This window comes from Lepisosteus platostomus, chromosome 16 (assembly GCF_059453375.1).
Source record: "Lepisosteus platostomus isolate fLepPlt1 chromosome 16, fLepPlt1.hap1, whole genome shotgun sequence".
NCBI lineage: Eukaryota > Metazoa > Chordata > Actinopteri > Semionotiformes > Lepisosteidae > Lepisosteus > Lepisosteus platostomus.
The window spans coordinates 2782436-2810227 of record NC_142626.1 but is presented as its reverse complement, the minus strand read 5'-3'; the positions used below and the strand labels follow the sequence as shown (position 1 = coordinate 2810227).

Genomic DNA, 27792 nt, shown 5'->3' with positions numbered 1-27792 from the left:
TCACAAGCCCATCACGCATCTCAGAGTACTCACACACTCTGGAATGGCTTGGGGGAAAACACTGCACCCCTGTCCCTCCTGTTTCCCGGGAATCATCTGGGAGATGGTTGGAAGGAGAGGAGAAAGTCAAGTCTTCTGCAGCCAGATGTGTTATTCTGCGTTCAGATTTATACACGTATACTGCACAAGGAGCCAAAGCCAAGTGTGTTGGTCTATCTCAGAGTGTGGGAGCCTGGAATGAATACCAAGATCCAGTTTGAGAACAGGGAAAACACCTCAGAAACTTTTACTAACATCAGCTGGTTTCATTGCATTAACTTCGGGGGCGCATTCATCAAATCCACGAAAACCGTTGCCTCGGGAGGGACATCCTGTTTGCGTTTTACTACCGGGGCCATACTGTAAATAACAAGACGACAAGACGGCCACGTTTCAGACGGGCAGCCTCGCTCTCTCCCACGGCCAGCACGCAGGCTCTCAGAGTGGCGTCGCCAAACAATTCTTCTTCGTTATGGGGAGAAAAGTGCAAATCGCTCCCAGGGGCAGGGGGGATAAATCTGCAGTTGCGCCCCCCCCCCCCCCCCCGACTCTGACACGCAGCCAGCTTCCCCCATCCGGAAGTAGCTGCTGATGGAGCTGATCGCCGGGGACGGTAGTGCACGCGTGCCACCGAAATACCCCCACGCCATCTCAGAAAATGTGCCACGCTGCCTTGAGTGTTGGCTTCGTTACCGGGGAGCGGCAGTCCCAATTTCTCCGGTAACCAAATAAGTTCAGAGACATTATGCAAGAAAGGTACACATTTTGAATGAAGCAGGAAAATGGGAGCCCGTGCTGTCGAGAGTTCACATGCATCGTGACGTGAATCAGCCCTTCCTGCTCACTAGTCCCTGTACTGACTAATGTACTGAGATGCGAATCAGCCCTTCCTGCTCACTAGTCCCCGTGATGACTAATGCACTGAGATGTGAATCAGCCCTTCCTGCTCACTAGTCCCTGTACTGACTACTGTACTGTGATGTACGAGCGGATAAGTCCAGGCTGTGCAGCAGACATTTCACCGCAAAAATGTTCCAGTGTGATCCAGTGTGAGTTAACCAGTGAGTAGTATTTGTCAGTGAAACCGTCTGGGAGAGGAGAGCAGTATTTCTACTGGATTAGAAGAGCTGGATCCACCAGCCTGCTTGTTTACAGGGTCACAGGGCCGCTCCACCTCACCGGAAGTCCTGCTGCCTCGTTCTGAATCCCAGAACTTGAAGCCGCGCGGACCCGAAAATTGAATCTATTTCATAATGTAAACGGGAGGTGTCACATGTCACTGTGTACATTGAAGCTCTCATCCGTGCCGGTTCTTTCTCACCCCGAAATATAAAAACAGCTTTGCAGTTCCCCTCTAACGTGTAGAACTGCCTTGGCCGGGAGCTGCTTGGGGCTCTGCTCTGCTCTGCTCTCCGACACCTCCTAACGGACTCCTGATCGCCGAGGTGCACCCTGTGGCAGCCCTCTAATAAAGAGATATGGGCCACGCCAGGCTCTTGCTTCAGCCCCAGAAAGCTGGAATTAAATACAGATTAACGGGCATCTAAGCGCTAGCAGAGTCCAGCAGGCCCACACAGTTCTCTTAATATTTTATCTGTCAGCACTAAACGCACCTCTGCTACACTTCACCGGCCGGACTTAATGGTGGTTAATGGGCTTGTTTTTTTGTTTTTTTTTAACGATTCAGTTCCAATAAAGCTCGGTTATCAATCACGTCCCGAGTTCAGTCGAGAAAGGTCACAGAGGAGAGGGGGGCGAGGTATCCTGGGAGTTTGCCGGCTACTTGATCCGAGGAGCTCATCTCGGACGTTTCTTTGGCTTTGATCCCAAGATGCGGCGGCCAGCCTTTCAGTGGGCAGTGATTACGGGTTATGGTATTGCCAAGACGGAACTTCGTGGCCTCCGTACCACTCTCGGAACTACAGGGAAGAGGATGTTGATATCTCAAAACCCGTACTGGATACGCGTTGCTCGGGGGGCTCAACAGCGACCTTCAGCCCCTTCCTGAACATCAACTGGCCATCTGGACGGACTGATAGGAAGTTGCAAAGATGAGCACGATGGGAGAAACCGAGCAGCGCAGAGGGCCTGGAAGCCCAGGGCTTCTGTGAGCCAAGCTGGTACATGCCCTAAGATCTGTATTCCCACGACATTGCTTTTCAGTGACAAACAGCCGACATCGGCAGAGCAAGAAGATTTGTAAGGTGCCATGTTGTTGCAAACACCTGGTCTTGCCACGGGTGAGAGCAAGAATTTCTAAGAAAGTCAGATTTGAATCAGCCCTTCCTGCTCACTAGCCCCTGTACTGACTAATGTACTGAGATGTGAACCAGCCCTTCCTGCTCACTAGCCCCTGTACTGACTAATGTACTGAGATGTGAACCAGCCCTTCCTGCTCACTAGTCCCTGTACTGACTAATGTACTGAGATGTGAAGCGGCCCTTCCTGCTCATTAGTCCCTGTGATGACTAATGTACTGAGATGTACGAGAGAATAAGTACAGGTTGTGCAGCAGACATTTCACCGCAGAAATGTTCCAGTGTGATCCACAGGCAGAGTTAACCAGTGAGTAGTATTTGCCAGTGAAACCGTCTCGGAGAGGAGAGCAGTATTTCTACTGGATTAGAAGAGCTGGATCCACAAGCCTGCTTGTTTACAGGGTCACAGGGCCGCTCCACCTCAACGGAAGTCCTGCTGCCTCGTTCTGAATCCCAGGACATGGCGCTGAACAGGCCTGGATATTTCCTCTTTTTTTGTGGTGTAAAACGGAGTTTTTACAGGTCACTGTGTACATTTTAATTTCATCGAAATATAAATAGAGCCTTGCAGTCCCCATTAAAAGTTCAAGTTTGGCTTGGGTGGAGGGACAGATTACTGTCAGACCCCCCCAGCCCTAATAAAAATCAGCCCACTTATATAGCGCCTGTCCTAAAGACATCTCAGAGTGTTGCAAACAAGCACCGAACTACTGATAAAGACAGAGGTAAAACCTAATAACAACCAATGGCTCAAACTCCTCCTGGAAGCACCAGGTTTATTCACCCTCAACTAAATGGCAAAAACCGCAGCACTCCAACCACGCCGCTTTTCACTCCCGCCTAAGCAGTCAATTAAACAATTAACCTAATTATCTTCTTAGACGCGTATTGGATTTCTTATCAAGTTCGTTTACAGCTGATTACTCAAAGTGTTCCCTCTCGTTAGAGGGCCAGTCCACTAGGAAACACCTGGGAGCCCGGTTAGACGTCCTATTGGTGACGCGGCTAATTCAATCTTGAGGCCCTGCAGGAGTCTGAGTCTGAGACCCCCGTTCTGATGGGAGAGCCCCAGTCCGGCAGAAGCAGCTATCGACTCCGAAGTGGAAATGTATTAATTAATATTTCATCTGCGCCCCAATTAATCCCTTCACGCCTCGCCTCCTTCTCCATTGACATTCTATACGACAGCCATTAAGTCTCCGTTCGATAGCCCCGGCCTGGTTTCTGCAGGTTTCGGTTGTCTGAAATGGTAGCCAGCAGCCCTGTCACCCTGCAGCTCACTGCCGGCAGCCCCACTGGAGACTCAGCAGGTGTGAGCCTGGCCAGGACCTGGAGGGGGAGACTCCTGGGAGAGCTGAGGCTGCTGCTGGAAGAGGTGTTAGTGGGGCCAGCAGGGGGCGCTCACCCTGCGGTCCGTGTGGGTCCTGATGCCCCGGTATAGTGACGGGGGACACTAGACTGTAAACAGGCGCCGTCCTTCGGATGAGACGTAAAACCGAGGTCCTGACTCTCTGTGGTCATTAAAAATCCCAGGGCGTTTCTCGAGAAGAGTAGGGGTGTTACCCCGGTGTCCTGGCCAGATTTTCCCCCTGGCCTTTACCCATCATGGCCTCCTGATAACCCCCCTCTATGAACTGGCTCCATCACTCTGCTCTCCTCCACCACTGAGAGTTGGGGTGTGGGGAGCGGACTGGCGCCTCATCCATGTGGGGGTACACACTGCTGGGGGTGGAGGGGATCCCCCTGACCTGTACAGAGCTCTGAGTGTAAAGAGCTATAGAAGCAATTATTATTATTATTATTATTATTATTAGAAATATTTGGTTTATTTGGATGAAGTGTAAGCAATTATTATTATTATTATTATTATTATTATTATTATTATTATTATTATTATTATTGTCTGAAAAATGAAATGGCGTCCGCTACATTGCCCGGTGCGAAAAACGCGGCTCTGGAAGTGAATGAGACGGTAATCTCCTTTTTCATTAAAAAAAAAAAAACAATCAGCCCCCACTTTTCCAGAAAAAAAAAAAAGAATTTCTGGAATCCTAAAAAATACAGCAAGAGGCTCCATATGCGCAAATCAAACCCTGTGGTGCGGAGAGCCTATTTAACTTTCGCATAGATAAGACCCTGGCCTGGAAATCTATTTATTGCTGAACGCAGTAACGCGATCCCGAATTCTGAAATGACACCCCGGCATCGATGTATCGATCTGTCTCACTGTTTGGCCCAGATCCTGGCATGTTCACGGTCACAACAAAGGGCAGTGTTAATAACAAAGGCGACGGCGTTTCGGTGATCACCAGCAGAAAAGTCCGAACTCTAATAACAGCGCAGTGAATCACACGCCCACCAGCTTTTCATTACCGGGGCTGCTGTTCCCCAGCCTGCTCAATTAAAGCGCCCTTTATTAGGTTTGGAAATATTGAATTGCAATCTGTTGATTCACTTAGGACGTGATGCACTGCACGCCGCAAAGGAGAAAACGACACCCAGCTGGAGGAGTGCATTAGCGCTGGGATGACAGGAGGCTCTTCGCCAAGTGGACTGGATCCGGGTTCGAGGACTGTCGCGGAGAGCTTGATCACGCTGCCCGTTACCCGGCGCGGTTTAAACCATGTTTGGGTGGAAGAGAGCAATGCTGTTCTGCCTTTGACTGTGATAGTCTGCGAGAGCAATAATACTAAAAACATCATCACGATCCAAAAAGAAAACTAAATAAGGTCTATTTATGATCACCCGGTGCAGAACAGATCTCTCACGTCTAGTATGACTGTTATTAATGCGATATGTGCAGCAGCGTGAGGGGTAAGCGTCACAGCTGTGTTTGTAGTGTCTGGTGTTTAGACATCCCTGTGTTTACTTAACAGTGCCGTCTGCTTGCAGCACAGCAGTGCCTGGGAGTACAGAGATCAGACTAAAACACATGCTATTGTAGGCCATTAGACCATAATTACACAACTCAGGACAACAGCCCATGTTTTATAGGGCTTTTTAAATCATCAACAGCTGAGAGCTTTGAAAAGCGTTAGATTGGTCCAGTTGAGCTGCTATAATTCACGGGTTGCCAGAAAATGAGGTGGGATTAAAAATCTGTCGATGCTGTAGCCCTCCAGGACTGGAGTTGCTGGAAAGTGGTCTTGCCGAGGTCTGGCAGCAATGCACTTAGGGAAAGGGATTGTGGGTGTGTGTGTGTGCGCAGAGAGTGCAGCATTACCGCCCTGTGGCCTGATCTTGTCAGACCTCGGGGGCACAGCGGGGCTGGGACTGGCCTGTACTGTACTGGGACAGATTGTTACCACTGCAAGTGGCTGAGGTGTACCAGGAGGGGGGCGCTGTTCCCTCCTCTGGCCTGGAGTAAGGGGCCCAGGGCCACTGCGCAGGAGCAAGTGATGTCATTTCTCACTTCCTCCCCCTGAGTCAGCTGTTGCAGTGATGGATGAATGGGGCCCCTCTTGCATATTTACAATGCTTTAACGCTACAGAGACACAATGAACGATCATTAAAAGACAGGTGAGCCTCCCTCCTTCTGGGACCAGGTAGGAAAGCAAAAAGCTCAAGGGAGGAGACGCTTGACAGCCCTTCCTCTCCCGCTCGATCATTTTCCTATGGACGATGGAGTGTGACGGCAGGGGAACTGCCTGTTTTCTTTGCACTGCTGTTCCTGCAGCTTCTGTCTCCCCTCCTGCTCCTGCTCACAGCACTACTACGGCTCGGTTGTGTCACTGCAATCGTTTGACGGCTCCACGATAATGCTTCCTTGCTTCGTTATAGGACCTTCTTGGTGTTAGCATCCCTCAATGTACTCGTTTGTTCTTGTGCTAAGGCTTCTATTTCTTCATTAATCATGAAGCAGTCTGGTTTAGGTCTTTTCTCTTAAAGAAACGTACTGTACGTGCCAGTCTTGGTCCTGATTAATAACAGCTGGGTTTGCTGGGGCATTCTGGGTAATGAGCATTATGGGTAAAGAGCATTCTGGGTAAACCAGCACGCTCAAGGGTACCTCCTGAGTGGTTCGGCCAGTATAGACACTCAAACCCGAGCTCACAGGTTCGAGCCTGGGCCATGCAGAACTGGTTGAGAATCTCAGGGCTCTTGGTACCTGGCGACACAGTGACCCCAGCGACCTCCCGGGCACCTGCGGGTTCACGGGGCAGTCAGTGATTGACGCCCCTCTCCTCCAATCGGAGCTGGCCGGTAGGAGGGGCTGCCTACACAAAAGACACACAACGGCCAATCCCAGATCAGAAGGGTGCGACAATAACAGACCGGGGGAGATCAGCGGTATCTGTGCCTCTGAGAGTTGAACTGATGGTCCGTACTGCAGACCACCACCCATACGCACTTCAGAAAATGCATTTGACAAAAATGAGCTACTCCTGGTAGTATTTACTAAACCTGTTTGACTGACAGGCAAACAGAAGACTCTGGCACCCTCTTCCCCAACTGACACCAAAACCTGGAACTTCTCCCTGCAAACACCCGCAATCTTCCGATTCTAGTGACGAAAAAGAGACGGAAAAGATGTTGTCCTCTAGGTGTCTTTGTTTGAGCTGTGCTCTGTTATTTACACCCTGTGCCTCATTCCTGACCTAGCTGCTGCCCAGCACAGATATTCCACAGCGTCCTTACCTCACACATTGAAAAGTAATTTAAGTGCATCTTATTTTTTTGTAATTAATACTCCAAGAGCTGCTGATCGATTTTTTATTTTTTTTTGCACTGCACACAGACAGGGATGTTCAAGCTCAACATGCATTTTTAAAATCTCCATTTTGGGCTAATTAGCCTTCGATCAATGAGACATCGATCAGGACGCCGTGCAGTTTTGCGGGGGCAGGTAGAGAGGTGTCGTGTTTAAAGGGAGGAACGACAGGAGAGCGACCAGAGGAAGGCAGCCCTGTGAGCGAATGCATGCTGCCATATAATAATAATAATACTCCCTACACTTCTAGAGCGCTTTCCTGGAGCCTCCACTCAGAGCTCTGTACAGGTCATGGGGATCCCCTCCACCCCCAGCAGTGTGTACCCCCACCTGAATGAGGCGCCGGTCCACTCCCCACAAACCAGCTCTCAGTGGGGAGGAGAGCAGAGTGATGGAGCCAGTTCAGAGAGGGGGGTTATTAGGAGGCCATGATGGGTAAAGGCCAGGGGGGAATCTGGCCAGGACACCGGGGTAACACCCCTACTCTTCTCGAGAGACGCCCTGAGATTTTTAATGACCACAGAGAGTCAGGACCTCGGTTTTCTGTTTTATCCAAAGGACAGTGCCTTTTATACAGTGTAATTGTCCATCCCTACACTGGGGCATCAGGACCCACACAGACCGCAGGGTGAGCGACCCCTACTGGCCCCCACTAACACCTCTTCCAGCAGCAGGAGCCTCAGCTTTCCCTGGAGTCTCCCCCTCCGGGTACTGGCCAGGCTCCCACCTGCTGAGCTGCCAGTGGGGAGCTGCAGGGTGATTTGACTGCTGGCGACAAAATGTGACCGGTGCAATCGTAAAAGCCAGCAGAGCAGTCTCTATCTTGCAAGAGAGGTTCTGCAAGGCACTGGCGCGGACGATGAGGTCTGGAGTGCTCACACCTGCAGCCTGGTGGGGGACAGCTGACTCCACTTTGAAACAAGGTCCTGTTTCACCAAACAGATGGAGCAAATCTGAGTGATTGCGAGTACTTGTAGTACTAAATACAAACAAGGCATTATTATAATTGATCCTGGTATTTCCAGTGGCTTTTCAGTTTGCTCAACACACCAGTGTCAAGATGATCCTCCAGTTTTCACTCCCAAACCTTTGCAGTTCGTTAAGGTTAAACTTCTTCCCATAAATCTCTTTTTTTAAGATGCAGTTGGTGAATCAGAACACAGATCCAAACAATGTGTTACCCCTCCCGCCATCTAGGACTCCCAAAAATATGTGAAAAATCAAAGCTGCTGATGTTCCTGCACTCAACTATATGCAGAGTCCGCCTGCTTTAGGTCTACAAAGCGATTCCACTTGATGTGCAATGGGGCTGTCTGGCCACCATAAATTAAACAACCCCAACGCAATTCGATGCCCGATGCTAAATAACAGCTGCGCGTGTACGGCCGTGTTAAGAGATGACTTTTTACAGCGCTGTCACGGTCACGGGGGGCCTCGTGGTTAATGGGCTCGAGAGAGGCCTCAGGAAAAAAAGCCCTGTGAGCTGAGGGTCAGTGAACAGACGCAGCGCAGTGCTGATCACAGCGAGCTCACTCTGTTTAATTGAGGTCACAAGAGATCTCTTCTTTTATGATAACCCAAATATGGGCACCGAACAGTCTTTCCGTGCTGCGGAGGTTAAGTTCTGGGATATTTCGGGATTCCCCTCGCTGCTGAGAAGCAATCACCTCCTGGAACTGGACTGTAAAAACCCTGGGCTCAAGACTGGCCGGGCAGCTTGCACCTATATTAACCCTTTCTTGTGCTTCTGGGTGTGGAGAGCCCCCCCTGTCATTTCCAGAGTCTCAGAATGTACGATAAATATCCTCATTAGCTACACACGATTCCCACTGGCCTTCTGCTAGCTTTGCATGGGACTGGATCAGTCTTCTGATTGTGCACAAATATATTTAATCAAGTGCATTTTTCTCTGACCCCTGCGCTAGTCGAAAGAGTACTGATGAATCCGTTCGAGAGCTCGTGGATGAGCAGTGAAAAAGGTGCCTGTTTTTACTAAACGCGTCACACGTCAGCCTATGACATTCAGAAGTGGGAGCTCTTAGTGTGTGGTCAGAGTGTCTGTTGGGTGGATTCAGGAGCGGATTACAGTAAATGTTCAGTCCCCAAGCGCCATGTTAAGAAGGAATCAGATCATGCTGTCAGTTCAGGGCTTTTTTTATTATTAAAGAGATGAGTTTGAAGATTTTTGGCTTGAAGGGAAAGGACTTTGATGTGGGGAGACACTTCCCTAGTGCGACGTTAACGACTCCCTTGTTGGTTCTCTAACCAGGTGCTGGAAGCAAAATGCAGGTACTTCTGCAGTGTGTCCAGTGGGCAGGGTGGGACGCACAGAGAACAAACACGAATGTTGTCTCTCCTAAGCTTTTTTTTTTGTGTGTGTGTGTGTGTCCCATCAAGGACTGAAACCTCTGATGCCCATCAGCACAAATCTGGAAGATAAGCTAACGCAGCAAAAGCACATTATCCCAGGGCACATTTTGTTAAGAGCAGGGTTCGGAGCTCTTCAAAGGTTAATATATTTACTTATGTACTTTATTATTAATTATCTCCAAGCGATGCGACTGGATTCAGCTGCTCTACAGAAATCCGCATGAAGGAGGGCAAATTTAAACAATTTACAAACACTTGCTCTTCCTGAAATGACCGAACCGCATCAGGGGGCGTGATCCTGCGACCTCCAGCTGTCACAATCGATGTAATTATACAGCGGTGCACGGAAATATTCCAGCTCGATAAGGAAAACAAGCAACAGCCACAGAGCGCCGATCCCTAGGGATGGCTACTTGGGCAGGGACGAACGGCGCTTGGCTTTTTTTTCCCATCTATCTTGTTGGCTCAGCCGGCGAATGGATCTGCATCTAAAGGTCACGTCCTACAGTGCATTTCGGTCTTCTCAGGAACAGCAGGTACCTGCAGCTCCTGGACTGGCAGGATGCAAGCTTTGCAAACCATTTAAAATTCGCCCTCCAGGAAGGAAACGTGTGGAAAGCAAGTCAAATCAGAGTCAATCGTTTTGAAGAGCTGCTATCCCAGGTATTTCACATACTTAGAAAATAAGACAGGTCACAAGAGGGGACCGTTTGCCCATCTAGCCTAGTGGTAGTTAATAGCGGTGCTTAATTAATCTGAGGATCTCACCCAGCTGCTTTTTGAAAGAAGCCAGGGTTCAACAACATGGGTAAAGAACTTCAACAAGTTGGTGTAAAAGAGTCCTTCCTATTCTCTGATTTCAATGCTGTTCTGTGTAGTTTCCACTTGAGACCTCTAGCAACAGATACAGTATCTGGGGAACAGGAGGTTTGGTCCAATAGTGGGGTGAGGGTCTCTGGACACATTCCTGACCAGAGTGTGTGTGTGTGTGGGGGGGAGGGGGGGGCAGGGTTTACAGGTCATTAAGATGCATTCGCATTGCATTTCAGAGCCCCTATCCCAGTTTTAACGTGCAAGACCCTGCTTGAAACGCTGGAGGGGAAAATAAAAAGGCTGAATGGATTTCTCGTTCCGATAAAACAGGAAAACCTGGGTGGCGGCCGTGGCAACATCACAGTGACTTGGGTTCGGGGGCACATGTCAATACAGCTGAGCAAGTGAGGCGCTTCCAGCCTGATCACATTACAGATCCCTATGGGGTCTCTTAAAGGGCTTCCAAGGCACTATTCTAGAAACCAACACCAACCACCCCCTTCAGTTATCAGTATTGATGTCCTGTGTCTTGGATTACTCTGGCCTGAGGCTCAGTCGTCTAATGCAGGCTCTGATCTGGCTGTGTGCGGAAAGGCTGCTTTCTAGATTTGGTGTGGCTCAGAATGATTTAACACTGAACCACGGAGAGAGCAAGACCTGGATACCTGTAGCCAGGGAACTTCATTCTCAGGATGAGGGTCTGACTCCAGCTTTTGTAGAGGAAGACTAGTGCTTCAGCCCCCGAAAACCTCACTCAGAAAGACTGCTACCCAGCACCCAACCTGATGAACGTTGGAGGTGTTGGAACCACAGTAATCCAGCACCATCGCTACAGAATGCAAGTTTCCTGCTGTTCACATTACATTTCCTGCGTACCCGAATCCTTGATTTAGTCCTTAAGGTGGCTAAGGGGGTGAGGCTGATTTGGGAATCATCCAGGTTCTCTGACTCTGACGGCCAGCGGTCGGACACAGAGGACCCAGATTCTGCGGCCCGGGTCTCTCGGACCCTCCTTGTTCTCTCTTGGGGAACTCACGGGTTTGGACCACTAAGTTCAACTGAGCCGTCTGCCTCCTGCAAAACGTCAAGCCACGTACTCAGGGGGCATATAGGGGCTTGTTTTGGGGATGGGGGGGCTAAACTGTTTTGCGTGGTGCCCTCCCTGTGACAAGTGTGATGCGTGGTGTCAGATGTGTGCCATCACTCAGTCCAAACACCTGCTTGCAGACCTCTGATGTTTTTATTATTTCCTAAGCATCCGAGATTCGAAACTCTGGGCTGCGATGAAGCAAGCAAGCAAGGCGAGCTGCCTGAGCTCTCGATACTAGAGAAGAAGACGTGCTGTTCGCACCTAAAGTTTTAGAATCTTTAAGGTCAGCAGCGATCTGGATTTTCCCAACTTTCCCAGTAGTTAATTCCGCAGAATAAGCTCTCCCGCCGGAGCACAGGCTGAGAACAGGGAGCGGTGCTCCGTAATTCCTTAATATTTGAGCACGCTCCTCTAACCCTGGTAATTAACGGCTCTTGGCTGACGTGAAAATAGCAAACTGCTTTGGCCACCCAATACCCCCGCATTAAGCGCGATCCTCAATCTATATTCTGAACCTGCAGCCCCGCTCCCCAGTGACCTTAATTACAGGATATAAAAACCTGACCTGTTTCCAATTTTCAGGCATCGACGGGCTTTCCCTCAAGATTAATGCCATCGGGCTCGATTCAATTAATATGACAGAAAAAAAAAACACATACAGGGGAAAATGGCATCAGGAAGTCATTGGGGTACATGATGAACAGCTAACATGTGGTTTTGGCGTCTAATGGAAACCTATTCTGACAGAGGGGGGACAGGAGGTAGCTCCTGACTCTGAAATACCGTGCCACTATAACACTAATGTTGCCGCACAATCTCAGACCCTCCCAATTATTTCGGGTTTCAGACTGGTTATTTAACCCCAGACGGGAACTACATTCGGTGACGTTACAGGCAAATTGAACAAATTTTGAATTGAGCGCGAAAATCGTGACCCTTGTGAAAGTAATAATGAGTCGCCATGTTGTCGAGAGTTTGCTAGGGTTTTGATGTGAGGCAGCCCTTCCTGCTCACTAGTCCCTGTACTGACTAATGTACTGAGATGTGAACCAGCCCTTCCTGCTCACTAGTCCCTGTACTGACTAATGTACTGAGATGTGAAGCGACCCTTCCTGCTCACTAGTCCCTGTACTGACTAATGTACTGAGATGTGAAGCGGCCCTTCCTGCTCACTAGTCCCTGTACTGACTAATGTACTGAGATGTGAAGCGGCCCTTCCTGCTCACTAGTCCCTGTGCTGACTAATGTACTGAGATGTGAAGCGACCCTTCCTGCTCACTAGTCCCTGTACTGACTAATGTACTGAGATGTGAAGCGGCCCTTCCTGCTCACTAGTCCCTGTGATGACTAATGGACTGAGATGTGAAGCGGCCCTTCCTGCTCACTAGTCCCTGTACTGACTAATGTACTGAGATGTGAAGCGGCCCTTCCTGCTCACTAGTCCCCGTACTGACTAATGCACTGAGATGTACGAGCGAATAAGTACAGGTTGTGCAGCAGATATTTCACCGCAGAAATGTTCCAGTGTGATCCGCAGGCAGAGTTAACCAGTGAGTAGTATTTGCCAGTGAAACCGTCTGGGAGAGGAGAGCAGTATTTCTACTGGATGAGAAGAGCTGGATCCACCAGCCTGCTTGTTTACAGGGTCACAGGGCCGCTCCACCTCACCAGAAGTCCTGCTGCCTTGTTCTGAATCCCAGAACATGGCGCTGAGCAGACCTGGAAACTTACTCTAGTTTGTGATGTCACTAGACTGTAAACAGGTGCCGTCCTTCGGATGAGACGTCAAACCGAGGTCCTGACTCTCTGTGGTCATTAAAAACCCCAGGGTGTTTCTCGAGAAGAGTAGGGGTGTTACCCCAGTGTCCTGGCCCAATTTCCCCCTGGCCTTTACCCATCATGGCCTCCTAATAACCCCCCTCTCTGAACTGGCTCCATCACTCTGCTCTCCTCCCCACTGAGAGCTGGGGTGTGGGGAGCGGACTGGCGCCTCATCCAGGTGGGGGTACACACTGCTGGGGGTGGAGGGGGTCCCCATGACCTGTACAGAGCTCAGAGTGGAGGGTCCAGAAAAGCGCTATATAAGTGTAAGCAAGTATTATTATTATTATTATTATTATTATTATTATTATTATTAATTTTAAATGGAGGTTTTACATGTTACTGTGTACATTTGACTTTCACTGAGGTGTGTGAATCAATGCCGATGCCTTCTGATCCCGAAACACAGAACGAGCCTGGCGGTTTCAGGCGCGGAGCCTGAACGCGCAGGACGGACGTGCCGGCGTGAGAAGCCGGACTGACACACACACACACCGCTACCCGGGATCGCCGGCTCTCCTTCCGCTTCCCCGGCGGCTCAACATTCCCCCGGGCGCCTGCACGCTTCCCTCTCAATCTGGCGGGTTGATGAAGGAGACACCGGGAGCGTCTCCGGGAGCCGTGACCCCATTAGCCCACCCTGTCGACCGTGCTGGGGGGGGGCGTCATGACTGAGCGCTTGCTTTAAATACTCGTACGTGTTTATTATCTGTGGCTGTCTGGCCGGGGGACGGGGGGTGGGGGGTGTTTTGGCTATTCTACATTCTGCTGCTACTGGTTTCCAATTTAAAATAAAGAAAGAAAGAAACGCCTTCTCCTTTCCTGCGGCCTGGAGCGTTTTCATTCCTTGTGTTTCTTAACGGTCTCTTCCAGTCAAGACAGTTCACAGGGGGTCCCTACGGCGCCACCCGCCCCTCCGAACACCTCCAGAGCGGTTTGGAGGAAGAAGGGGGACCTCGTCCGACCGTCGGCGAGTCGTTCAGCGCTAATCGCTCTCGCCCCGTTTCCGAGGCCTGCAGGACAGCCAGAAAGAAAAAAAAAACCCAATTAAACTAAACTCTTGCAACGAGGAGCGGCTGGAAAAGGGAGAGACGACTGACCCAGCCGCTACAGAAGGCCAGCGCCGTATCGCAGGTGACAGATCGATACCAGCTGATAAAAAAAAAACTATCCAGCTGCCGGCTGAAAAAAAAAAACTATCGAACTTCTAATGCCGAACAACGACCTATTAATGACCGATCGCGTGAAATGAAACCCAAGCTCATTACCGGGACCCTTATCCATTTCGAAAAGGATGAATGCTTTGCTGGCAGCTTGATATATATATATATATTTTTCAGATGTGTCCTCTCAGCTTCCCCTGGGCTCGCGGGGATCACAAAGGCTAATGAAGTGGTCATCCGATGCCGGGCTGGGCTCCCTCCTCATCAGGCCCGGGGGGCTTGGGAGGAGGCTCGATTTTCCTTCTCGTGAAATGAATGACGGGTCTGGAATTCTTGGGAAAAACCTCAGGAATCGAGATCCGATTCCTGGGGCTTGATAATCCGCAGACCTCCTGTCTCTCCAAAAAAAAAAAAAAAAAAAGGCGTTTGCTCTTTTATGAAGCTGAATAAGTGTCGTTTCGAAAATAAACGGGGGTGAATTTAGGAAACAGCAAGAAAGCTGTGAATAGGGAACGTGTTTGTGACATCCTTAAAGAACTTGGTTGTTCTACACTGCCCTGGGAGATTAAAATGAACACCTGTCATACTCAGACATACTGTATATACTGTACTGAACACCTGTCAAAAACACACACTGTATGTACTGTACAGAACACCTGTTATATACCTAGATATCTACATTAAATCTACGACACCCATTTGTTCTGTTGGAGAGAGTGATATTAGAGAAAGCACTGAGACCCGCCTAGCACCAGGTCACTCCTGTACATGGCCTGAGGGCACAGGTTTCTATAGGGCATTTCCTGAACAGCTAACCCCCGTCTCGCGACTACGCACAGGGTCTTTATCGCTCTCCTGCCATTCCACAGTTCATCCCTTCCAACGTCCCTGACAATTAGTGGCTACCACTGGGAGAAGACACGCCCAAGGTGTATTTCCCACACTGTCCTGACCTCCTGCAGTGTCACAGAGGGGTTTATAGCCATGGTCACCCTGTGTGATCACCATGAATGGAGGTTTATGAGTGAAAAAGCACTGTGGCTCAGGATCTGCGCCTGTGGCTGGAAGGTTGCTGGTTCGAATCAGAGGAATCCTACTCCGCTGGGCCCCTGAGCCAGGCCCTTAACACCCCAGCTGCTCCAGGGGCGCCGTATAAATGGCCGACCCTGCGCTCTGACCCCCCAGCTTCTCTCTCCCTGTCTGTGTGTCTCCTGGAGAGCAAGCTGGGGTCTGTGAAGAGACACATTCCTCATGCAGGAATTGTATAGGGCTGATAAAGTGATCTGATCTTATCGTATTGGGATTATAGAAAATATTTCCACTAATGGCTCAGTGGCTGTTCTTGTTGAGGTTTCAGGTGCAGCAGCAGGTGTCTGTTTAAAACGCACTCAAGCCAGGGCAGGGGGGGGGAATGACCCCCCCAGGCCAGGGTCCGATTTCTACAAAGGGAACATTCTGGGGCTCTAGCTGCAAGAGAGGCAAAGCTGCAGTTGTGCCTTCACTGCCTCTCAGAAGCCTGACAGAGGGAACAGCCGTCTTCAGACTCTGAGCTACGAGACCACAGGGAGAACACGCAAACTCCACACAGACGCACGTATTGAGTGAGCAAACCGAGTGAGGGGATAAACTGGGCTGTGAAGACATGCCTCAATCCTCATTCTTGAGCAAGCTATGCACAGTACAGGTGCTCGTTTTATTCTGCCTGGGCACTGCAAATGTGCCGGTCCCTTTAAACTTTGAATCTTTGATCACTGCGTGGCCAAATGTGGCTCACCAGCAATGATTCTGTAACTCAGACGCCACGATTTCAATCTTTCGGAGACAGAATGCATCGGAAAATGTATCGACCGCTGTAAACGGGAATAGAATCGGAAGTCTCAGTCTTCTTCCTTCAATAGTTCCCCTGTTTGTGGCACAGTATTCCGCATGCAGGTGCTCAGCCACAGTTAGTTTGTGAAGCACACCGCTAATCTGGTTGAAACATCAGTACAGACATTTCTCGGTTACAACGATTCTAAAGAGCTTCTGAATTCTCTAATACGGATCGAGACCCCTGACTTGGATGCTGTTATTGCGCAGGAGATCAGATGCAAAGATTCTCGGGATTTTGAGACGGCTGCTACACAATTTGCTTTCTTCTGCTAATAAGGACTTTTTTCGAATCACCTCCAAATTTCGATTTCTGGAGATTCGATGGACATATCTCGAAATAACGTTTGAATGCGATGATATAATGTTAAACTCCCGGAAAAAAACCCAAAACTGAACCTTTAAAGAGTGTTATTTTGTTTAAGATCTCAAAGGCAGTGTGAGAGATGAGACAAAGCCCGTGAGATTTAAGTGATAACATTTGAGAAGGTCATTAAACCTTTATAAGAGCCTAAAAATCTCGGGCATTCATTGAATCCCCCTAGGAAATCTTTACTACTACCTAATTTGAGTGGCCTACCATACAGATCATCAGTTTCATTCACAAGACCACAGCCGATGTTATTTAACAGAAAGAGACAAAACCAACACCCGCACAAAGATGTTTCTAATTATTAATTAATAACAGTGAAAACACGATTACATTTTGAGCAATTAAATGTGTGTGAGAGAGAGTAACATCTGTTTTGCAAGCAGAGCCGCCTGTCATCAGCCTAGTATTTTCAAGCTGGCCCACTCTTGAAAGCAGGAACTTTACAGGGAGACTCGGACGTGATGCAAGGATCGCTCGGACTTTTACAGGTTTCCGAACCCTTGCTTTCCTTTCCACCCCTCTATCCAGTTATTTCCGGGTCGCGGGAGGCGGGGCTTGAAAAACACAGCACTGGCGAATCTAAATCGAGAAAATCACAGAAGCCTTCAACCCCCCTCGTTCAAGATCGCACCCCGATGTGGTGTGAGCAGTCGCAGGAAATAAACACAATCCATCCAGACCTATTTTCTAACTGCTTTGTCCAATTCAGGGTCGGTGGTGGGCGGGTGGGGGTGGGGTTAGCTGGAGTCTATCCCAGCAAGCAACAGGCACAAGGCAGGCTACACCCTGGACAGGACGCCAGTCCATCACAGGCCACACACAGACACTCACACCAGGGCCGGTTTTCCCATTAACCAATTAACTCACCAGCATGTCTTTGGATGGTGGGAGGAAACCGGAGCACCTGGAGGAAACCCTATGAGACCGCAGGGAGAACATGCAAACTCCACACAGACAGCACCCCAGGAATTGAACCCAGGGCCCCAGCACTGCGAGGCAGTAATACCGACCACTGTGCCAGTGTGCCACTCTTAGCTCCTCTTCCTATTTTGGTAGCAATTTGTTGGTTATTGAGGACGTATGAGTCTGTATGAGACTTGTGTGAGTGTGTCACTTTGTGTTCCCGAGGTCCGATGAGTAATCTGTGGAGCAGCAGACCTGCTCTGAGCTTGAGGTGCATCTCCTTGCATAACTAAAGGGCATCTCCAATGGTTTTTATTCCTGGCCCTGTTCTTTCAGCGCCTGGTGAGATAAATTGCACGATAGCTCAGGAACATTTTATTTGCTGTGTCCTTCTCTTTTTTTTTTTTTGGGCAGCTTTCTGGGGGGGTCACTCAAGGCTCACTTTTTCAAAAGGCTTTTTTTTTTGTCAGGGCCTGCACGAGTCTATTCTCCAGTTTCTCAGAGGGCACCCTGAACCTCTACATCAGAGGCCCAGCAGTTTTTCACAGGTCTCATTTCGAACGCCAGCGATGGGGGCAGCGTGACCTGCACTGAGACACAACGACTTTCTTCCCGGTCGAGTCTGTTGGCTTTGTCGAGGCTCTCCTTTTGGAGACTGGCGGGACTTTTATTGGGTTGAGGGGCTGCAATCGGAAGTGGTTTCCATGTCCACACAAGCACAAGCAATGTAGGACACGTGGGGACAGACTGGATCACCCGGAGGGAACCCAGGGGAACGCGGGGGGAACATGCAAACTCCACACGGATAGCTCCCCAGGTCTGGAACTGCAATGCTGCACCCCAGTGGTGTGTTTGCGAGTTCAGCAACCTGTCCTGAAAGTCAGACTTGTTCTTGGCCGCATTTAGCAGCCGACGCTGTTGTAGTATTTGAAAGAGCTTATAGTATCATTTCAGCTCTCGTCAGGCTCTCCCATTGAGCCCATGTCTAACATCCCTGTTGTTTGATTCTAACACATATATCTTTACACTTCTATAGTGCATTTCTGGACTGGAGCCTCCACTCAAGAGCTCTTCACAGGTCATGGGGGTCCCCTCCACCCCCACCAGTGTGCAGCCCCACCTGGATGAGGCGCCAGTCCGCTCCCCACACCCCAGCTCTCAGTGGGGAGGAGAGCAGAGTGATGGAGCCAGTTCAGAGAGGGGGGTCATTAGGAGGCCATGATGGGTAAAGGCCAGGGGGGAATTTGGCCAGGACACTGGGGTAACACCCCTACTCTTCTCGAGAAACACCCTGGGGTTTTTAATGACCACAGAGAGTCAGGACCTCGGTTTTACGTCTCATCCGAAGGATGGCGTCTTTTTTCATTAAAGTGTCCCCGTCACTCTACTGGGGTATTAGGACCCACACAGACCGCAGGGTGAGCGCCCCCTACTGGCCCCACTAACACCTCTTCCAGCAGCAGCCTCAGCTCTCCCAGGAGTCTCCCCTCCAGGTACCGGCCAGGCTCCCACCTGCTGAGCTCCAGTGGGGCTGTTGCAGGGTGATACAGCTGCTGTGAGATGAAACCACGGGGGACACGTTCCCTGCCTCTGTTAAGAGCGCCGTTCCTGGACCTGAAGCCAGGACGCACAGTGGCCAGTTTGGTGAAGAAGAGGATGCTGGGAGCTGCCGAGATTCAATTCGACTGCAGTCATGGCAGAAGCACAGGGGGGTCCCCAGGCGTCTTGCTGGAAACAAAGAGACACGGATTTTCCTTTTTTTGGTGTGTGTTTCGCTCGGCTGTGGCCGGACGGCACGGGCGGTAGTGGGGAGGAACGGGCTTGCCGAGCTCCGACACAGGAACGGTGGGAAAAAAATGACAGATCCCCACCCTACCCCCCTTTCTCTTCGGACTTAGCCAATGTAAAAACGACGACATGTCCCGGTTTCATAAACGGAGAGGCGGCTCTGTCTCCATCTTGAAGGACACATTCGCTTTCTCCGTGCCTCTTGGCTGAAGCAGAGATACACTCTACTGTACGACAGCTGCCAGCACACAGCTGTGGGCAGATAACAGCGAGGTTATCCGCTAAGCCATTAAGCCCAATAACAAAAGCGCGTTAACCTGTACTGACACGTCTGGGCTGCGCCATCTCATCTTAATGAGCACTTTATTCATCCTGGGAATACGCAGTTAAGATGTCCTTGTGAGTTACACTTGCTTAAGGCTCGGTTTGCCAATACTAATGTTTGCGCCCGTACGTCCTGTTGCCTTTGCTACAGGTGACTTCACTTTGACTCTCCCCAGAAGTTTTAACCTTCATGCGAACTGCAATTTGGAGTCGTTACCCAAATTTGGAGTTGAAGCATCCAGCCTGTATTAGAGCTGAGCTCATCGTGGTGCTGCTGGCGTTTGGGGGGTCCGGACCAGGTGATGATATTTATATGACCTCGTTTATTTGCCATTTTGGCAACGAGGGAAAAAAGCCCCACCTTCCCCCCATGTTCCCAGCGTTGCCCATGTGGAGGTGGCGAGCGGTTTATAATCGGCATCTTCCACATGCTGTCATGGTGACTCCTTTCTAGGACGAACATGACAGGATCTTGATTTTCATGTGCATTATGTGCACAGCAATTGTCAGTCCGATAAACCTAGACGTTTTCCTAGCAGTCATCAATTCCAGGGTGGCACAGTGGTGGGCTTTGCTGCCTCGCAGCTTCTGGGGCCCTGGGATCCTGACCTGGGGTGCTGTCTGTGTGGAGTTTGCATGTTCTCCCCCGTGTTTCTGTGGGGTACCTCTGGGTGCTCCGGTTTCTTCCTACAGTTCAACAGCCTGCTGGGAGGATAACTGGCTTCTGGGAAAACTGGCCCTGGTGTGAGTGTGTGTGTGTGTGCCCTGTGATGGACTGGCGTCCCGTCCATGGTGTACCCTGCCTTGTGCCCGTTGCATGCTGGGATACTCCGCAACCCTATACTGGACAAGTGAATTAGAAAATGGATGGGTGGATAATTTATTCCAGGTACCTGGGTCATTTATTTCTTTTATTTCTTAGTGTGTAGTGGCCCTTCCTGCGCTACAGGTGTAAATCTAGGTAACCTGAAGGCAATCCTGATGCAAATCAATGAAGTCAAACTTAATTATTCCGCTAAACCAACACAGGCTGAGGATAAAGAACCGAAAAGGCATTCCCACCGACATATTTCTGTCACGCGCCGCAGGTGTTTTGCGCTGTTAGTGCTCTGATCTTTGCTTTTATTTGCCTTGCTAACAGAAGATGTGTTCAACAATTATTTCGGAAAGACGCCGCAGCTCAGCGGATCTGACAGCCCAAGCGAGGAGGGATGAGGCGGGAGCCGGCGCTCATTTCCATCTTGAAATAAATCCGGGCAAGATATACGTCTGCACACCCCACAGACTTCCGCAGGCGCTAATTAATCCACGATTTTACCTGTCACCCGCTAGGCAAACAAAGAAAGGAGATGCCCCTGCCAGACTAGAGCGGTTAGGCAGGTTTTACAAGGCTTGGAATCGTGGGCTAGTCCGCTGGTGACCGTATGCGCTCCTGTACACATGCTTGTATTGCGTCTGTCTTCTACGGTGTCCCTGCTTGGCCCGTCCCTGTCTGTCCCTCGTCCACGCAGGGACCAAGGACGACCAGGCGAGATCCCTCGTACCGCAGAGGTGACTTAAGGGATCCGGCCAGCTGGAGGCAGGTTGTGGACTCAGATCCTGTGTGCAGCTCTACTATTGTACCCTTGAGCAAGATACTTCAGTCAGAATTATACAGGTAAAATACTGTACTGTATAGGCAGGTACTGTTCTGATATTTACTGTAAATCTCTCAGTTGATATAAGTTATATAAAGTAGGTAAGACCCTGAATTCTAGACATCTGCATTGGCTACGCACAGCATTTCAGTACTGAGATCTGTACAGAATCACCACATTTAGAAAGTATTGCCCAAGCGTTATTCAGCGTGGCAAAGCAGCACACAGGGAGCAGAATGGCGGATCCTGGAGCAACTACATCCCCCAGAATCCCTCGGGGGGTGGCCAACACCATGCCTAACCAACTGACCAATCCAGCCAAGGCGACTTGTCAGGTGACAGGAAGTGATGAATCCCTGGTAGCTCTGGTAATCTGCTGCCCGAGGAAAGGAGCAGATCCTCTTCAAGCATGCAACATGGGGGGGAAGAGAGAGAGACTCTCTCTGGGTTTGATAAAGGTAAAGGATTTGCATTGTACTTTTGTACTTGGTTACTCTGCATTTGGACAGTGTTTCTTTTGTTGTGGGAGGCTCTAAGTAGCTTAGCTGCCTGGCAGAGTCCAGAGAGGGGCTGAAAAAAATACAGTTTTGTGCTCAACACCGAACTACTGTAGGCTGTTGCGTTTCGTGTCGGTTGGTTTCAGTTTTTTCTTGGTCCGCGATGTAAATCAAAGCTCTGCTTGGCTCGTCATTGCTGCCTTTGCATGCCAGTTTACCGAGAAGCCCCTACCTACTGTACTTAAAAGACCCCAGACAGCCCACGTCATCCCATGCAGTGTTAGCAAGAACAGGACAGCTGCACTAGGAGGGGGTCAAGCTGCTTGTTCGGTAGTGAGGCAGTTATTTCTTTACAATCACCAGAACTCAGACTTGCTGGCTTCAGTCGCTCAGGGCTTAGAACCAGGAGCTGTCGTCCTCCAGACCACTGGAAGTTCACCTAGATCCTTTGATGTCTGAACTGAATGCTCACCTCTGTTACAGTGCTGTAACAGAACTGGGAGCAGCCCGAGCTCTCCTGCTGAAGTCGATACCCTGGCTTATTTCAGGAAGCATATGGATGCTCCCTCAGCTCAATTAGCAACTCCAAGCCAAACGAGCCCCTCTCGTTTTACCACACTGCTTATCTTGCGAGCGTGGGCTTTTCAGCGCCGCGCCGAGCTGTGTTTTTGTGAGTGTCATGAAAGATTGCAAATAAAAATAAATGTTGTGCGTTATCTTTTACATCTACTTTGTAGCATCTTGTCTTATTTAATGAATTATTGCTCCTGCATATACTGATATTTCCATATTAAATCCTTCCCTTCAGACGCGGGAGTCTCAAACTCAGCTCCTGGAGGTCACTGTCCTCTCAGTTACACAGCTGCTCTGATTATTTTCTTAACTGCATAATCGGAATACTTCTACCCAGGCTCCCAGGCTTTTTGAGATGTTAAACCGAGGTCATTAAAAAGAGGTGTTAGTTGGAAGAGGTGTTAGTGGGGCCAGCAGGGGGCGCTCACCCTGCGGTCTGTGTGGGTCCTGATGCCCCAGTATAGTGACAGGGGACACTAGACTGTAAACAGGCGCCGTCCTTCGGATGAGACGTCAAACCGGGGTCCTGACTCTCTGTGGTCATTAAAAACCCCAGGGTGTTTCTCGAGAAGAGTAGGGGTGTTACCCCGGTGTCCTGGCCAAATTTCCCCCCTGGCCTTGACCACTCATGGCCTCCTAATAACCCCCCTCTCTGAACTGGCTCCATCACTCTGCTCTCCTCCCCACTGAGAGCTGGGGTGTGGGGAGCGGACTGGCACCTCATCCAGGTGGGGGGACACACTGGTGGTGGGGGAGGGGATCCCCCATTATGTGTAAAGAGCTTTTGAGTGGAGTGTCTAGAAGAGAGCTCTAGAAGTGTGAGGAATTATAAATTAATTAGGTGAATTCCTCCAGTGTATCCGCCTAGCCACACACCCCCCCCCACCCCCCCACTGCCGAGAGGTTTCTACAAAGATGGGATCGTGCGTGGACACCTGATGTGACCCAGCAGAGAGAAGGGGGGTCTTTTTTCCCCCCCCATTAAAATTGAAGGCATATCATTTCTGTCAGACAAAGCTGTCAGACTCCTCACTGCGAAACTGACAACACAGGAACACGGCAGGCAACAGATTCCCCCCCCCTGTGCCAGGAGTCGAACCTCTTGAACGCCTCGAGAAACGAAACCTGCTCCTGGCGCCCATGAGTCATCCCCGTAATGATTAACTCTCTTCTCGTCCTCGCTGCTGCGAAGGATCTTTGGGGGTTTGTTTTGTTTTGTTTTGTTTGTCTGTCTGTTTGTTGGTTTGTTTGGGAACCTCTTTCAGCGGGATATCCGGGAGCCGCGGGACGCAAAACAACAGGGGGATGGATGACGGTGACGGGCGTGTCTTTCCAGCCGCGATGCTATTTTTACCGCGGAAGCACATCTGGCGGACCACGGCCTTGGGGAAATGGCGTCGCGGCGGATCCGCGGTGACGAAGGGGGCTGCCGGTACCGAGGAGCGCAGGCCGCCGCCAGATGCCAATCCCCCTTGCGTCTCCTCCGGCCTAAGCGCGCGGAGGGTCTGCACAGCACCTGTCGGGCTCCTTCTGAGACTGGGGGGGCAGCAGGATTCACTCCTGGCTGGCTCCTCCTGACTGAGTACACGGAGAGCCTGGCTGCCTACGGTCTGTCAGCAGAACTCAGCTGCACAGGAAGACGAGCCCTGCGCCGAGATACAGTAAATTTCAACTACGAAACGCCCCGAGCAGAACTTTCGGCAATGAACATGGCGACTGGACACCGACGGTGTGACAGTGCGGAACCTAGCCTTCCAGGTTTTCTAAAGGAGTTAGAATTATTTTCTCTCATTCAGCTACACCCCCACTCCTCCCCCCCCCCCCCAACAACAGAAAGACTTAATCCCTTGTGCACCTAGAAGCTTTAACAATGGCACGCTGCAATTAAAAGCCATTTCGTTAGGGGTTAGAAACGGTAGGTATCGGCCTTTCAGAAATGAACACAGTTATGAGACAGCATTACATATGTCTTAGTGTCTAATCCCTGATCCGGATCATAACCTGTACCACGCTCCTTATTTGCAAAAGGTAGCTTGTTCCATCATTAATACCTTTGTAATGTATTAACACCTGGCTTATTCGCCACGTCTGAAGTGGAATAATTCAATCTCTCGATTCACGTGCGACAAATCTTTCATTGTGTTGTGAATGTGGGGGCGGGGGCCCGTGGCAATGGGAAGTTGTCAGTGCGGGTACTAGGGGTCTCCCCTGGACGCCCCCCTGTGGACATGTTACATCAGCCTGCGGGGGACCCCCCCCCCCCAGGTTTGTGTTCGGACTGGTTGGAAGCTGTGTGACTGTGTGAGGCGGGCAGCTGGAAGACCCAGATCTGGAACTGAGCGCCCCTGATCCTGACGGGCCCCCCGACTGGGCCACTTCTGCCCTGGGCGGCGACCCAGCACGCCGACGGCGATCCCCCGCAAAGCGAGGGGGAGGGGGGGGGCGAATGTCCGCTACAGATTCCAGAGGGATGGAAGGTCCAGCAGCCCTTAAAAGCTGCATTCCGATCCCTTTGGTGTTGCCACGCCTGAGTGGAACCCTGGACGCTTGGCTCTCTAGCCCCGCTTCGTTTCCGGCAGGGGGGACGCAGCCGGTGTTAATGCGGACGTACGAACGCGCTGTGCCTGAACCCGGGGACGCGTGATCCACAGGCCTGAGCGGGGCCACTCCTCGGACGATGGCCTTTTCTTAGTTATGTTCAGCAAATCCATTAGCGGCTCGCGGCAGAAACCCACAGGAGGAAGCAAGGAAGGACTAGATCGTACACTGCGGACCCCCCACACCACCACGCGGCGGTGGCGGCGGCGGCGGCGGCTGGGTTTTATCGCCAGTGGGGCAGCTCGCCGGCGGCACCGACGTCAACCCAGGCCGCGGGCCGGCGCTCGGGGATCTAGAGGAGGGGAGGGGTGCGATTTCGCCCCGCGCGCCCCGAGCGACGAGCGACACGCGGATTTTTTAGGAACGCCCCTCCCAGCGCCGCCCGGGGAAGCCAAACAATGCGAATGACGCGGGAGCCGGCGGGGCCGCCCTGCGCATTCCGGGGCCCCGCATGCATCCTGCAGGTTTGTGTCGGGGGGGGTTGGGGGGGGGGTTTGTTTGTGTTTTGTTTTTTTTTTCGGAGGGGGTCCGAAAAAAACCAACAAAAAAAAAAACCCCCACGAGACACGGCTGCCCTGTCCCGTCCTGCCTGCCTGCCTGCCTGTCCTCTCTCTTTGCGCGCGTGGAAGCCCCCGGCCCGCGGACGCCCGACCGCGGAGGGAGGGAGGAGAGGCGTACCTGGGTGCAGATCGGTGGAGAGGCCCCTGGAGCCGGGCGCGGTGACGGGACAGTGGGTGGGACGGACAGTGAGGAGGCACAGATAGCACAACGACACGGCGGGGAGCAGAACGCAAAGGAAGGAGGTGAAGTTGGGGGGGGGAGGAGGAGGGAGAGGAGGAGGAAGAGGAGGGGGCGCTTATTAAAAGTTTACACTGGGGAAATCGGCATGATAACGGCGTGCACGCACTCCCCCTCCCCTCTTGATTGGCCAAGGGATCCCCCGTCCACCTCTTCAGGGTGGGGGGGGTACGGCCCACTCGTTCCGCCAGCCCCGCCCCCCCTCTCCGCCGAGAGAGGCAGAGGAGGGGGAACGCCGGCTGTCGAGAGGGGCCGGGGGGAGGCGAGGAAGGGGGGGGGGGGGGGGGGGTTGCTCATCCTTCCATATTTCCCTTGTGCGCGCTCAGGCTCGGGAGCGCCCTGGCTCGCCGCCGCCGCCCCCCTTGGGCCCAAGCTCGAACCCGGGCCCAAGCTGATGTTGGCGGTGCGGCTCGGGCGAAAGGAGGTGGGCGGTCGTTGCCCGCCGTGGCGGGAGAGGAGGGGGGGGGGGGGGGGTCGGGGCCGGAGGAGACAGCAAGGCCTCGAACCTTGAGCAGCTAGAGGGTTAGGGGGGGGTTAGGCAAAATGACCATGCCCTCTTCGTCGCCATGGTAAACTTTTATAAGACAGGGAGAGGAGGGGAGGATGAGGAAGGGGGAAGGGGGAAAAAAAAAATTGTTTTGGGAGGGGGGGGGCAGGAAGGTGGGCTGGGAAGGGGGGAGGCCTGGGGAAGGGGCGGAGGGCGGGGAGGGCGTTTAAGGAGAAACTAAAAACCAAAACTCATGAACCCATACCTTGGCTGCTTAACGTCAGGTGCGCCAGACCTTGAAGGAAAAAACATAACAAAGAAAGAAAGGAAAAAGAAGGTCATAAAAAAGGCACGGAGAAATTAAAAAGCATTGTCACAACGTCGGACTGCAGTTTGTGACAGACATCCCGGGGGCAGACACGGATGTCGGTTTGTGTGGGGAGGGGAAGTTCACAAAAATAAAAAGAAGAGGAACTCAAGACACAAACGGAAAAACACTTCTTGAGTGGGGGGAGAGGAAGGAGCAGGGAGGGGGAGAGGGGAAAAAAAAAGCATTTTCATCGGCGCAGCCCCCCACCAGCTCGGAGGGGGATTGCTCACACAAATGCTTTTTTTTCCGAGAAAACCAATGGAACACACACAGAACTGTTTGGCAGAGGAGAGATTGAATCGGGTTTTTCGTCTTGATATATCGTTATTTTTGGAGTGGTCGATTTTTATTGGGGTTTTGGGTGCGTTCTGTTTTTGGGGGGAGGGGGTGGGGGGGGGCGGGTTGTTGTTTTGCCCTGGTTTGTTTTTAATTGTTTGGTTTTGTTTTTTTGAAGATCCGAGGTCGCTAAAAAGGGAAAAAGGGACAGAAGTCAAACAACAGCAGAGAAAGTCATTCAGGCATCAGCAAATACAGGAAATTCCGACCAGAAATACTAAACCAAACCCCCAACCCCCAACCCCAACCCACCCCTCAGCCCGTGCCCCAGTCCGACAGGCTGGTGGGTAACAGCCTGTGATGGGGGGCAGCACCTTCCACCCCGAGGGGGCCAGACTGTAGGCGCCGTCTCCCCTCGCGCAGACCGAGCGGCACAGGCTCGCCCCCAAGCTGTTACCCAGCAGCTCCGGATCAAAACCACCACGCGGCAGCGCTCTGCGGGGTCTGATCGTCCCGGCTCCGACCCACAAGAGTCCCCAGCAAGCAAAACGGAGCCCGTTTCCAACCCCGGGCTGTTCGGCAGAAGAACACGGTCCGGCGTCAGACGGCGTTCAGCCCCACGGGTGCAGACACACAATCGCTCCGTTCCGCCGACGGGCGCCGGGGGGGATCGTGGGGACGCTCCCGCACGAGAGCCTCCTGGGAGCCGCCAGCCGGGGGGGGGGGGGGGGGGAAGCGGCTGTCTCAGAAAACTCCCCCAAGCACCCCACAGAGCCCGAGCCGAGCAAGGTCGGCGCTTCGCTCCAGCCTCACTGCGGGTGAGCAGCCCAGACCAAACCGGTCTCCCGTGCGGAAACAACACACAACGACTGCCGCAGACACCCTGACGCCATTCCAGCCTCCGTTTCTTACCCAGTTCGTCACAGCGGACAAACACTACCTGGCCTGCTCTCCCGGGGTCCGCAGACCCCCTGACATGAAAGGAAAGGGTCCTTCGCTCTGCAAAATAAGCTCTCGCCCGGCAACGGGATCT

At 51.6% G+C, this 27792-nt stretch overlaps 1 protein-coding gene across 11 annotated transcripts in view; it reads right to left on the bottom strand.

Moving 5' to 3' along the window:
- Window positions 1-27792, bottom strand: part of nrxn2b (neurexin 2b) — a 626275-nt gene that overhangs the window by 457982 nt on the left and 140501 nt on the right. For 10 of the 11 annotated variants that reach the window (XM_088608835.1, XM_088608836.1, XM_088608828.1 and 7 more), the window contains exon 4: window positions 26379-26408. The exons of the other annotated variant lie outside the window; for it this stretch is intronic. In XM_088608835.1, coding sequence (XP_088464961.1) covers window positions 26379-26408 — 30 coding nt within the window. The remainder of the gene's footprint in view (window positions 1-26378; window positions 26409-27792) is intronic. 11 annotated transcript variants of the gene reach the window in all.